Source organism: Halichoerus grypus, chromosome 1 (assembly GCF_964656455.1).
Source record: "Halichoerus grypus chromosome 1, mHalGry1.hap1.1, whole genome shotgun sequence".
Classification (NCBI taxonomy): Eukaryota; Metazoa; Chordata; class Mammalia; order Carnivora; family Phocidae; genus Halichoerus; species Halichoerus grypus.
In genome coordinates, this window is record NC_135712.1 from 82142496 (window position 1) to 82155549 (window position 13054).

Consider the following 13054-nt stretch of genomic DNA (forward strand, 5'->3'; position numbering starts at 1 on the left):
CAGGGTTACCTCAGACTTTTCGAGACAGTGCTCTCGCCACTGAGTTTTCAGACTCCTGCTCACCCTCATGACTCAGGGGTTGCTTTTCTCCTGGCTGAGGAGAAAGGTACTCAAGATCTTAAAGAAAAATGGAGACCCAGCTTCTCAGACAAAGAAGCTGGCATCACCACAGATCCTCCATCTCTTGTGGAGAAATGGTCTCAGATGCCCTTCCCGTCGGCTGGAGTAGGGGGGAGGGGTATTGCCCACCCCTCACAAACACTAAAGGCGGAGATGAATGTGGCTGCTTTCACACAAGGGCCACTTCTGGTTTCTGGTTTCCCTCCCCACTCAGCCTACCCCTTGGGAGGGCGTTTCAGCTACTCGTCATAATGAAAGTGACGTTGGTTTCTCTGCCACGAGTGAATGAGGGGTGAAGAGAGGTATCTTCTTTGTTCCTGGAGCCTGCCCTGGAATTGACCTCGTGCTCCTCAGAAGACTGAGGGGTGCTGAGCGCGCCAGCGGAACGGGAGCAGAGCGGGCCCCTGGTGAGGCAGCGGCTCTCTCTGGCTCCCCAGTCATGTCCTGGCAGCTGTCTGCAGTGCTGGTGCTCTTCGTGTCTCTGGCTGGTGAGTGACACCCGTGGCTTTCCATGGTGACCCTGCCAACTCTGGTCCTATTTTGATTCAAATGCGTTCTAGTGCCACGGACCAAGGGAAGACAGGACAGCCTGGAGAATAGCCATATGGCTTCAGCTACTGTGGGTATTTGGCTTGGGGAGACCGCCTCCTTATTACCTTAAATGCATGGAGCACACTTTCCTGTTTCTCCCAAGGGCTTTCACGGTTTGGGCTTGTTTTCCATGAGTCAGGCAGAGGAGGTGTCAACTCCAGAAGGCAGTCACACTGCACCTGGTTCCCGGATGGGTTCTGGGCACCTTGGCAGGGAGAGTTTTGGAAATCACGTAGATTTAAGAGATGGAGAACTGAGCCAGACTTTAGAAACGGGACTCTTGCTAAGCGCATTATGTCTTGCTTTTCCTGTTTTGCTTGAACGGAAGTGCTATGTTTGCATTACATAAACAGTGAATTGTGAAGATGAATGAGATGTGGTCTTGCAAGCTGTGCCATTTCAGAGAGGTATAAGCTAAGGAGTCAAGATTTTTTTAAAACATTACTATTATACTTCAGGTCAGAGAAGCTGTCTGGGAAACTGGGCTTTTAATGATTATTTTTTGTGCCCACCCCCTGCTTTCACAAAGAGCATTTTCTCTCTAGGACATTGAGTCCTCTTGTGTGTCATTACCTAGTTGCTGGTTAATTCACAATTCCTTCCAGAAGCACTGAGTTGAACATGTGAGGGAACCACATGGCCCCGCTAACATGCTCAATGGGGGGAATGCAGAGGCACTTGATTGTGACATGAATTGTCAGGAAGTTGGGTGAAAGTTCAGGCCAGTGTCCTAATCTGTGGCTGTTTTACTTCTGCCGCATTTTCAGAAATAGTTTCACATTCTTCTGGAGGCAAAAGGCGAAATCTAAGCTAATAAAAAGGCAAAAGATCTCAGTCTAGCAGTCACCCTCAGTGACCTGTGAGCAGATGACTAGCAGATTCAGAAATGCAATGAGTGCTCAGTAATTCCCGGGGAGGTGGACAGGAAATACCCCGCTGCCCTCCTCTCTCTGAGCTGCAGATTCTCCAGGGTGAACCAAGTGAACGAAGTGTGTGAAGGGTCCCCATTTTCCAGATTAAGGAATTGCTCGTGGTCCCTCAACTAGCAAGGGGCAGCCCTGAGATTTGCATCCAGGAAGCCTGGTTTCAGGGCCTTGCACGCATAGGTTCAAGACATACTTGTTGAATTGGAGATGAGCAAAAACCATTGGACATTTTGGTAGGAGAGACATAGCTTCTAGGTAAACTAGCTCTGTAATCTTTATCCACTCACTTTGCTGCCCTGGTCTCAAATTCCTCCCCCACAAAATGAGGGGATTTAAATTTGTATCAGTTACATTTAGCTTCAGCTGCTCCTAATAGACAAATAGGAGCAAAATAAACAAGATAAATGTGTGTTTCTCTTTCATGTGAAAACAAGTCCAGAAGAATCCATCCCAGGTCCGGTGTGGGAGCTCATTATCGTGGACTCTCCCTCCTATGTGTGACTCCCACCTGCAAGTTCTTTTCATGGTTCTAAATGTCTGCTGGATCTCCAGCCATCACATACAATTTGCAGGCTGGTTTGAAAAGGAAAACATAAAGGCAATAGAGTGGTCACATAGGTGATGGAGTCCCCCTCAAGCAGCATTCCCAGAAGGCCCACATAACCCTATCACTTCTACTGCTTTGGCTCAAATGCAGTCACACATTCCCACCCAGATGGAAAGGAGTCTTGGAGGTAGGGTTCCTTATTCTGGGCAGCAAGTGCACAGCTTAAATTTGTGGTTCTGTTACTAAGGAAAAAGGGGAGGCTGGATTTGGGAGTAGTTAACCAGCAGTCTGTGCCACGGGACTGGAGCCACTTCTGTATGAGGGTTCTCTTTGAATCTCAAGTCCCACAGAAAGTAACAGGTAAGATTTATATCTTTTTACTAAAAGATTGAAGGTTAAATTGTGAAACTGTAAACAGAATCTTAACTAAGGGCCCACCCCTGCTGCCTCACACATCCAGAAACCGTCTTCCTGCTGCACCCAACTGGGGCTGCTTCTGCTCCCTGGGGAGGTGCCAGAGAAAGTATATGGGGGCTAAAATTCAGTTCCCTGCCCCTGGGTGTGGCCACGGGGCTACATTTACTTCCCAACTGTGTTCCCAACTGCAGACAAAGGGTAGCCTCCAAGACCTGCCAGGCCAATTCCCAGCTGGCCCCTCACCTCACCTCCCTCCTCCTTATGTTCCCATCATGCTTTACCCCCTTGCTATTCTCCAGACCTACCAGACTCTGAAGACCCTGTGTCTTTGCACATACTTTTCCCCCTGCCTGGGATACCACTTACTTTCTTGTCTGCCTAAAGAATTTGTCTTGGTGTTGGATTCCCCACCCCACCTCATAGCACTCAGGGCTTCCTTCTATAATAACGCTTGTCACACCGAGGAATGGGGTCCACTTATGTGTCCGCCTCACAAGGCTTTGAGCCCCTGAAAACAAAGACCCAGTGCCTGGCAAGGAGCCTGGCTCAGAAGAAGCTCCTACATATCTGTTGAATTGGGTGTGGCAGGGAAACCAAACAAAGGCTATCTGGGAAGGACCAGCCATCCGGGAAGTACCTAGAGAAAAAAAAACCCTTTCATGGTCACTGAGTTTCCCAGGGCTGGGCTGATGAGTCATCTCTCAGCTCCTTCTATAGGTTGTAGGGGAATCCAAACCCTCTCGCACCTCTTCCTGCAGCTCATCATCTAGAGGAGTCCAAGCAATGGGTCTAGGTTCTGGGGTACTTGTTTGCTGAGTCTCCTGAATCCTGGAGAGAAGATGCTAGAGGATTTGGGGTGTGGGTTTGACAAATCAGCATGTGAACTCCAGGGCTGTGTCCTTTTGAGTAGAGGAAGGGTTGAGACAGATTCTGAGCTATGTCCTGCCGTTGCCCACTACCCTCTTTGTGGGTGTCAGACAGACTTGCGAACTTAACCTTTACAGAGTCAAAGGTCCTGTTTAAGAACTGTGACCCAATTTTGACAAAGATTGGTCATATACTGTGTGGTCATATACATAGACTTTATAAAATAGAGTATTTTTCAGAGCCTTATTTCTATTAACTACCTAACATATGAACATTCTAGAATGTATTATAATGCACAGCGTACCTACTCCTATCAGTTTTCCATCTAATTACCTGCCCATCTTTTATACCCCACACTTGTACCGGGAGATGGGAAGGGGAGGAGAGAAGCCGCAGAAGGGAAGGAGAGGATTATTAGAACAATATTTCCCAGTTCTATCTGGGAACACACTCTGGTTCAATCTGTAACACACTCTGACACTTGGTCCAGCCACCTGCTGGCCCAGCCTTCTGCCTACCACAAACCACACACTGTATCAAGACACCATGATTGCCATCACCTTTAGCCACCCCATAAATAGTTCCTGTGCACCAAATACATCTTGATGGGTACCATGAGTCATCTTGTCCTGTTTTGGAGGCTGCGTGCTACCCAGTTGAGGATATTCTACTCAGTTGAGAAAGGTTTGCTTTAGTTCATAAGCATATACCGTGCATTGTGAGATTTTTTGAAGGATCTAATGATCACCCCCCACCCAAGAGAACAAAAGGCTAGTGGTTTCCAGTCTCCCAGAGTTCTCTGCAGCAATCTTTGCTTACCACCACAAGATATTCCTCAAGAGTCCATCTGGGAGTGAATTCTCTTTCTCCATAGTAATAGTGTAAACTTAATGGGGTTTCTGTTAGGGTCATGACTGAGGAACCAGCAACTCAGATTTAGCCCAAATGAATTGTGAAAATAAATCTTTCACAATTGTCAACCTTCATACCAATCTTGAAAGGAAAAATCTTGCTCCAAGTTCTACAATGCAGGCATAAAGTGTCCACATATAGTGATTTTATGAAGGCTTACCAGGAAAACCTACAGTCCATAAAATCCACAACTCTCAAGTATCATACATTTCAAATTATCCAAATGAACATTTTAGATACAAAAAAACCCATTTAGTAATAGTCTCACATAACTTAATGTCATTAATAAGCCTTTCTTTCTTTTCTTTTAAGATTTTATTTATTTATTTGACAGAGAGAGAGAGAGAGATAGCGAGAGCAGGAACACAAGCAGGGGGAGTGGGAGAAGCAGGCTTCCCGCTGAGCAGGGAGCCCAATGCGGGGCTTGATCCCAGGACCCTGGGATCATGACCCAAGCTGAAGGCAGACGCTTAACGACTGGGCCACCCAGGCGCCCCTAATAAGCCTTTCTTAAAGGTTACTCAAGGCAATTTGAACTGGTGCTTTTGTCTTTCTCATTTTTCAAGCCAGCTGTGCAGAAATAATTTATAAGCATTACTACTGGGCTTGAAGTTAGAACTTCTCTTCTGGAAAATAATCACTATTTTATCACATAAGCTTTTGAAACCCTCACCAAAGACCATCATTATGAGGGTCTGGTAATTTGGCGTCCCTGGAGAGGCACCCTACTCTTCTTCTCTTCTCTGTTTTTGTCTCTTCTCTCACCATTCTTCCCAGTGATGCACACCACCTCCACCCACACCAAATCCAAGGGCAGGCTTTGGTTCAGACAGGGGTTCAAGTCTCACCTCCAAAATTTACTAGATGTCTCACTTCCAGAATATACTAGTTGTGGGATTATGGTCAAGTTGATGGGATTTTTCTAAACCTGAGTTTCTTCATCTGAAAGGTTGATAAAGTTAGAACCCATCAGAGGGTTTTTGAGAGGAGTTGGTGAAAGATGACCCTGACCTGAGGCTTGCCATGTAGTGTCCAATAACTTGGACATTTTATTGCTATTATTATAGTAAAAGTAACCACTTAGAAATATAATGAATGAAAGAGGGAGATAGTAAAGGAGTTTATGGATGATTTTGATTAGATGTGAATTTCAGGACTCTAAACACCAGCATAGAGTGATCTCCTTTCCCTTTTACCCATGTTTTCCCAAGTCACTGGCCAGCACTGGGGAGCTCCAACTCCAGTGAGTGTAAATACAATGGGCAAATACAATGAAACCAAAGCATTGAAGAGACAGAGCCATCTCTCCCGTGTGACTGATTCTAAACTCTCAAGGAACATCATCTGCATTTTGCTCAGTTTTCGGATTTGCTATGTGCTTGGGACGAGGCAAGGATAGAACTATTCTGGTTGAAAAAGAGCCAGAACCCTTCCACCCTTAAAGAATGTCCCAGGAGAGAACCTGTGACAATAACACACACTATAGGTATGCTTGATGGTCCAGGAAGATTTCACTTAAACCAACTTGTTTGAGCCTTACAATAATCCTAGAAGGTCTACAATGCTATTATCCTCATTTACTCATCCACTTATCTATTCATCCAATTCATATGCACTGAACACTTTCTGTGCATAAGTACTGGTGGTGAAAAAAAAATACAATCTCCACCTTGAGGTTGCTTTTAATCTAGTGGGAGAGATGCACAGTCTAAATAAATAAACCAATAAATAAACATATAATCAGGGCTGTTATTCTGCTGGTACACGCTGTGTGGCCAGGCTTACTATTAAATATGTTAATACCATCCCCTCATATCATTACAAGTTGTGATTAGTGCAGGCAATGAATATAACACGTGATGGGGAATTGTGGGGTGGGGAGCTATTTTATATAAGGATGTGAGGGAAGACTCTCTGAAGATCTGGCGTTTGAGCCAAACTACGAAGGACAGCCCACCAGATGCATCAGAGCAATTATGGCTTAATTTTCTTTCCTACTTGAGAAAGCCTGGACCATTCAAAAGGTGAAATAAGAAATGACAAGAACTGGTCTCTCTTTGCAAAAACTGACAGCAAAATAAAAAATGGAAGGGAAACGAATCTCCCATCCTCGGAGGTATTTATGCATCGATTGGATGAACACGTGGCAAATATTTGTAGGTACAATTCAGACACCAGATTAGGGTTTGGACTAGATGATCATTAAGACCCCTTTCAAACCTGGGATTGTATGATTGTATGCGAACTACACAACTCTGTGTAAGTCTTTATTACCACTATTCATGCTGTCCAGCTCTATCAGGGCATCACAGCGGCACCCCACCCAGGACCACTCTCCATTTGGAGCTGTCTGGATTCACACTGGAAGATGGGGAATGAGGGGGCATCCGCACTTAGATTAAGCATGACCACTTCGCGGTGTTAGTACCACACCCTGTACAGACAATGGGGCTGGACACAGAAGAATATCTGCAGTGTGATCACAACCCTGTAAAAAACATGGGTGCAACCCAAACTTTTAAGCTGTGGCCTTGTGGTAGAATCTTTGGTGATCTTCACTTCATTGTTATATCCTTATAAATTTCACCCAAATATAAATATATGCACATTCCTCATTAAAAGTAAATGAGCATGTTTGGAAATAATAAAATAAATCATGTTTATCTCCAAAAGAATTAAAAGTAGAACTACCATGTGATCCAGCAATCACATTTCTGAGTGTATGTATATACGAAGGCAATAAAGCCACTATGTCAAAGAGAAAAGTAAATAAATAAATGCGTGTTAATTTGTTGGGCAGAAACATCAAAATGGGGGTGGGCGAGGGAGGAACCAATGTGAATTCTTAGTGTGGTAACACTTTTATTTCCTAATTTGCAGGGATTTTGCATCATGGCAGTCAAATAAGAGCAAAAATGTTTCCAGAAACCGCAGACTATCAACCTACAATAGCAGCAACAGCAGAGGCCACAGCAAAGCCTTTCCTGCAACTAACTCGCCAAGTCCCTGGCCAAACTTTAGCAGCCAGATCAATGGATGGTCACGTCCCCTCTCAAAGAGCTGCCCCACCCTCCAGCTCTGAGCCCCCAACCACACATACAACAGTAAAATCTCTGGTAACAACTTCCTTGATAGCTACAAACAGCACCCCAACTACCAGCCCGACACCCCACACCCTAGTCACAACCTTGGCCACACCCAATAACTCCCACACGGCTGCTCCAGTCACTGAGGTTACAATTGGCCCCAGTGCAGCCCCAGGTTCACCGCCAACCACCGTCCCTCCAGCGGCACATATGACAGGAACCAGCCCACCAACTGTCAGCCACACAACTGGGAAAAGCACCCAAACCAGTCACCAGACCGCCCTTCCAGCAACTTTGTCCACCCCACTACATAACAGCACAACCAGTTACAAGTCTGCTCAATCCAGTCATGCCCCAGGCCCAACCCCAGCTGCGCACAATACCACCCAAACGGCCCCACCTGTCACCACGGCTTCCGGACCCACTCTTGCACCTCGGGCTTCGTCAGCCAAGACTGGAATTTATCAAGTTCTAAATGGAAGCAGGCTCTGTATCAAAGCAGAGATGGGGATAGAGCTAACGGTTCAAGACACAGAGTCGGTAAGTTGGGGCCATAGGACTGTAACACTGTCTTCAAAAAGTGTGAGTACGGTGTGTCTTGCTGAGAATAGGCATTCCCCTGCATCTTGTGTCTTTTAATGAAATAAAGGGCTGCAAGCTCCTCTTTCTCCAAGGTGCTCCATTAAAAGATGAATCTGTTTTAGAAAACATACAAAAATAAAAACTGATAGAGACTGCTTAGAGGAAGGCACACACCAAACCTGTAACTATGCACACCTCTCACTTTTAGCCAACATGGACAGAGTGTTGGGGTGCGCTCCGTGTTGACCTCAAGCCTCAGCAACTCTCCTGTGAAGTGAGGGGTTTGGCTTGCATGGTCTCCATGGTTCCAGCCAGCTGCGACAGTAGTATCAAAAGCCCAGGTTAACAAGAAGATGAGAAGGGGTGGCGGTGGGGTTAAGATTATTCGATTTACTAAAGGAATCACCATAAAAATAATACTTTCTTTTTCTGCACAGGTTTTATGAAACTTCCACATTCAGGTTTTCATTTGAAACAGAAGTACATTAGACAGCAAGATCTTTCCTGTAGTACCTTGTAACATGTTTAATTTAACGAAAATTAAATTCTATGCAGTATGTCAGGAAAAGACTGGCTATAAATGATCTATCGAGGACTCTTACTATGGGAGAACTCCTTTAAAAAATCTTTGAGGGAGACAAACCATAAGAGACTCTTAATCTCAGGAAACAAACTGAGGGGGGTTGGGGTGGCTGGGTGATGGACATTGGGGAGGAGGGTATGTGCTATGGTGAGCGCTGTGAATTGTGTAAGACTGGTGAATCACAGACCTGTACCTCTGAAACAAATAATACATTATATGTTAATAAAAAAATTGAAAAAAATAAACAATCTTTGAACATAGCAGTTTGGGAATGAGAGGTGTTTTCTGGGGACTTGGAAGTTTTCGAGCGAACACGCACTAGACTTGAGTTTCGAGCTCACTTACTAGCCTGTGCTTCTGGTTCCCTAGCTAGAGTTTTCTTTGATATCTCATTGATCTGATCTATTTTATTTGGTTTAGGTGTTTTCACCTCAGAGATACTTCAGCATCGACCCTAACGCAACTCAAGCTTCTGGGAACTGTGGCTACCGAAAATCCAACCTTCTCTTGAATTTCCAGGGCGGTTTTGTGAATTTCACATTTACGAAGGTGAGGGCTGAGCTCCTTCATACTAACTGGCTCTAGCATCGCTTTCCCTTTCCCTCACCCTGGGGCCCGGTGGTGCAACCCCACACTTCACTTTAAATTCCAAAGGAAGTAGATCTCAGAGCCTTTTGAGATATTCCCCGATAAGAATGAGGGGCATGGAGATGGAGAAGAGGGAAGTGTCGACATCTTATGTTTGCCTCCTAACCCCTTAAGCCTCCTCCGTGCAACCCAAGAAGGGCTTCAGTGCCTCTGAGGGGAGACTTGGCCTTGGGGAACCCAGCCACAGGTGCCCTTTGCAAACCACCCAAAGGAGGAAGTTATACAGATCAACAGACCCATTGAAATTCCCAGTGGGCACACAGAAATAGGATTATTCTCAGACCAAAATCAAATGTCACCATGGGTTCTTTCCAACTGTGGCAGGCAAGATTCAGGGACTAACCAGGCACTGGGTATTCCAGACCATATTACAAAAGGGATGGACAACAGAGTGGAGCAGAAAGACGATGGACACGAGGTCAGAGAGTCTTGGCTGAAATCTGACTCTGTCACTGTTCTCCTTGTGACATCAGGCAGGCAACTTAACCTGTCTGAGCTTTATTTGAACACTTGAGAAATGGGGGAAGGGAATTAAAGATCACCTCTGTAAAGAGCATTGTCCAGTACTTGGAAAGTAGATGTTCAAGAGCCAGTAGCTATGATTACAGTGGCTCAAGTGGGTAAGTGTCTTGGCGATACAACGTTGGTCATCCCACTCTCAAAGGAGAGCCTTATCCCTGCTTCTCCCAAAGTGTCGTTCAAATAGGCCAAGTAAGAGCTGGCCGGGGTGGGGGGGTGGGGGGGGCGGCATGCTTGCCGAGAGTACACTTGCAGCTGGGACTTGGTGTGGGCCTCCTTCTTACCTGTTGAATGTGACCCCTGAAGTTAGAGGGGTCTTGGGTGGCAGAGCTTGGAGAGGAATGAGCATAAACATAGGCATGAAACAAGTCAAGATTGGCTCTCAGCCATGACACTGATTAGCCACATGATCTTGGACTAGTTGGGGCATGTTTTCTCATCTATAAAATGGAAATAATGACACCTCCTTAGTGGGACCCTTGGGAGAATCAGAAATGGTATATGTAAACTGTCTTGCACGGTGCTTGGTATATAACAATGTTCAATAAAGGGTGTTGACATTCTTAACTTGGTGTCAAAGGCTTTATCCTCCTTGTGCATATGGTTCTCCTTAAGGTAGAGATGCACTGGAGAAGTCAGGGGTTTCCCTTCAGTATCAAATGGGAAAAACATATTCTTTCACACCAGAAGGACATTCTGGGAAGAATATGTGCTCTACTTCTGGACAACTGAGGTTAAACCTACAGAGGGGTCAGGAATTCTTTTAAAGTCACTTCAGCAAAAGGGCAGAGGGTAGAGGCACAAACATCTCTGCTTTAGCTCAGGGCCTGATTCCACCCACACTCCTGCCCATGTGAGTAACTGTCTGAAGGCATCAGAAAACCCCAGCGTTTTCTGTAGCACACAGTGGCCGCTGCCTTAGGCAGGCCTGCAGGAGTTTCTCTGGCACCTTTCAATGTCTCTTTTTGCTCCTTTCCTCTGTCTCCTGATGCCCTCTCTGCCTGCCTTTCCAATACCTTCAGACTGGATTCTGTTTGATCAAACTCCACCCAACAGTCGAACCGCTACCTTTCTGGAAATCTCTGTGTCTCCAGAGGTATGGGTAGGAAATGAGTACTGAGATAGAGCTAGAAGGACCAGCAGGGCCTCTCTCCCCTCCACCCCTCTTCTGGAAGAAGCAAGGAGAGCCACTATCCGTGGCCCCAAGTTTGCATTAGCTGCTTTGCCTGAGTCCCGCCAACCAAATTCACTTTATTCATTTCATTCCCCAGCACCAATTCCTCAAGCAGCTGACCTTAGCTCTACAACAACAGGGAAGCAAAGAAGCTTATAGAAAGCAAAAGTTCCCGCCAGCCTTAGTCCTTCAGGAGAATTTCCACATTTTAAAAGAGAACTTGTTTAAGCTAAAATAGTAACCACAAATTCAAAGATCACAGGGGCTAAGTATAGAACTTAAGGAGAGAAGTAGGCTAGTAAAATTTTTTCCCCCTTGAAACACGCCGTCTTTCTTTTTTATTGTCCTACTTTCGCTGAAGACTTCATCTTCCCATTAAGTCTGCGTAGGAAAAATGCTGGAGGAATGAGACGACAGAGGCAAGCCTCAGAAGTGAGGAAACACAAGGGAGGGGTAGGACGTGCCCATCCTCCCCAGAGGGGGCAGCCACTCCTCAGCTCCGGCTGGTAGGGGCCAGTGGCTGGGCTGGCCTCCCTCCCTGGGGACTGTCACTGTCCTTTATGGTGGACGTTCATTCTGGATGACCGGCTACACATTCTGAGTGGCTACGGCCCTACCGTGTCAGTTGTTAGATATTTTAGATATCACCTCTCTCAGGTGGTCACAAGAAACCAGGGTTGTCAGATCTTCTGACTATTCAAGACAAGGCAGAAATCCAGATCTTTTTATTTTTAAATGCTGGCAACACATTTTTTTGAAAACTTGAACAAAGCTGGCCAAATAGAACACAGTTGTAAGCCAGACGTGGCCTGTGGATGCTCTGCCCTAACAAGTGGTCTGTGCGAAATGTATTTAAACAGGGAAGCCATCTTGTTTCTTCCACAGGAGAAATGGCCTCAGCAATTCTGTCAGCCACTTTTCCAAATGTAGTTACCCTCTAGACCACATTTCTCAACAACAATAGTCGTAACATTTGGGGCCAGATAAGTCTGTGATGGGGATTGTCTTGTGCCTTGTGGGATGCTGAACAGTATCCCTGGCTTCTCCTTACTGGATGCCAGTAACAACACTCAGGCCCATTGGTGACAACCCGAAATGTCTCCAGACATTGCCAGATGTCCCCTGGGGGGAAAAATCACCCCTGGTCAAGGACCACCGCTCTAGAGAAAAAGAAAGTCTTGGAAAATAATTTATGTTAGTTATGACATCATAAGTGTTATACATGAGAACCAAGTTGGAGAATGGTAAATGGATGCTGGTAAGCAAGCCTGAATTAACAATTTATTAATAGGAATTTATGGAGCCCCTATTGCGTCCTGAACACTGAGCCAGACATTATGGGAGAAAATAAAAGAAATATAGGCTATATATAGTTCCAGGTTTCAAAACATGGACCATAATATGTAATTTTTAAAATTGAAATACTGCCAATGACAGAAATGTAAAGAAAATTCTGCCTCCCAAACTGTCCCTTGATGTTGTTCAATCAAGACTTAAATTATCCATGTCATTTATATGTGACCACGGGCAAGTCGCTAGCTCTCTTTCTGAGCCTGTTTCCTCCTCTATGAGATGGGGCTAACCACCAATTTTGTTGGGGTGCTGTGAAGGTGAACCAGGCTAGCGTATCGGGAAATGCTGAGCATGGTGTCTGGCCCATAGCGGGGTTAGGAGAGGTGGGTCTCTTTTCTCATTTCTCTCATTTCGTTTTTTAAAGAACTGAAAACCTTTCCATGTCAGTGTCTCATTTGATTAAGGTGACAAACTGAAAGTTGTTCAGGCTCTCCAGGTGCAAGATAAATAGACCTCCCTTCCCCCACTCCCCACAACTTCCTTCCTTGTTTTAGAACATCTTTTAGTAACTTTGTGTAGAGTTTATTTTTCCATGCTCAACACTACCCCTTTCTCATCCACCTGGCTGTCAGGGCAGCTCAAGGCTTCCAGCCCTGACTCAGGGATGGGACATGGGAGAAATCAGTGGGGTGGGGGTGGGGCGGTGGGGCAGGGGGTTGTGGTACCAGGCCAGGTGGTGTTCTGGCCAGCCAAGGTCTGGAAAGCTAATGCTGCCCACCACCCTGCTGC

At 45.7% G+C, this 13054-nt stretch overlaps 1 protein-coding gene across 5 annotated transcripts in view; it reads left to right on the forward strand.

The window, feature by feature from the left end:
• Positions 1 to 377: 377 nt before the first annotated feature.
• Positions 378 to 13054, forward strand: part of LAMP3 (lysosomal associated membrane protein 3) — a 40736-nt gene continuing 28059 nt past the window's right edge. For 3 of the 5 annotated variants that reach the window (XM_078068570.1, XM_078068566.1, XM_078068561.1), the window contains exons 1-3: positions 378 to 608; positions 7261 to 8006; positions 9052 to 9180. In XM_078068570.1, the coding sequence (XP_077924696.1) occupies positions 560 to 608; positions 7261 to 8006; positions 9052 to 9180 (924 nt within the window). In that variant the 5' untranslated portion in view covers positions 378 to 559. The remainder of the gene's footprint in view (positions 609 to 7260; positions 8007 to 9051; positions 9181 to 13054) is intronic. The other 2 variants (XM_036106464.2, XM_036106465.2) reach the window with 1 other exon arrangement.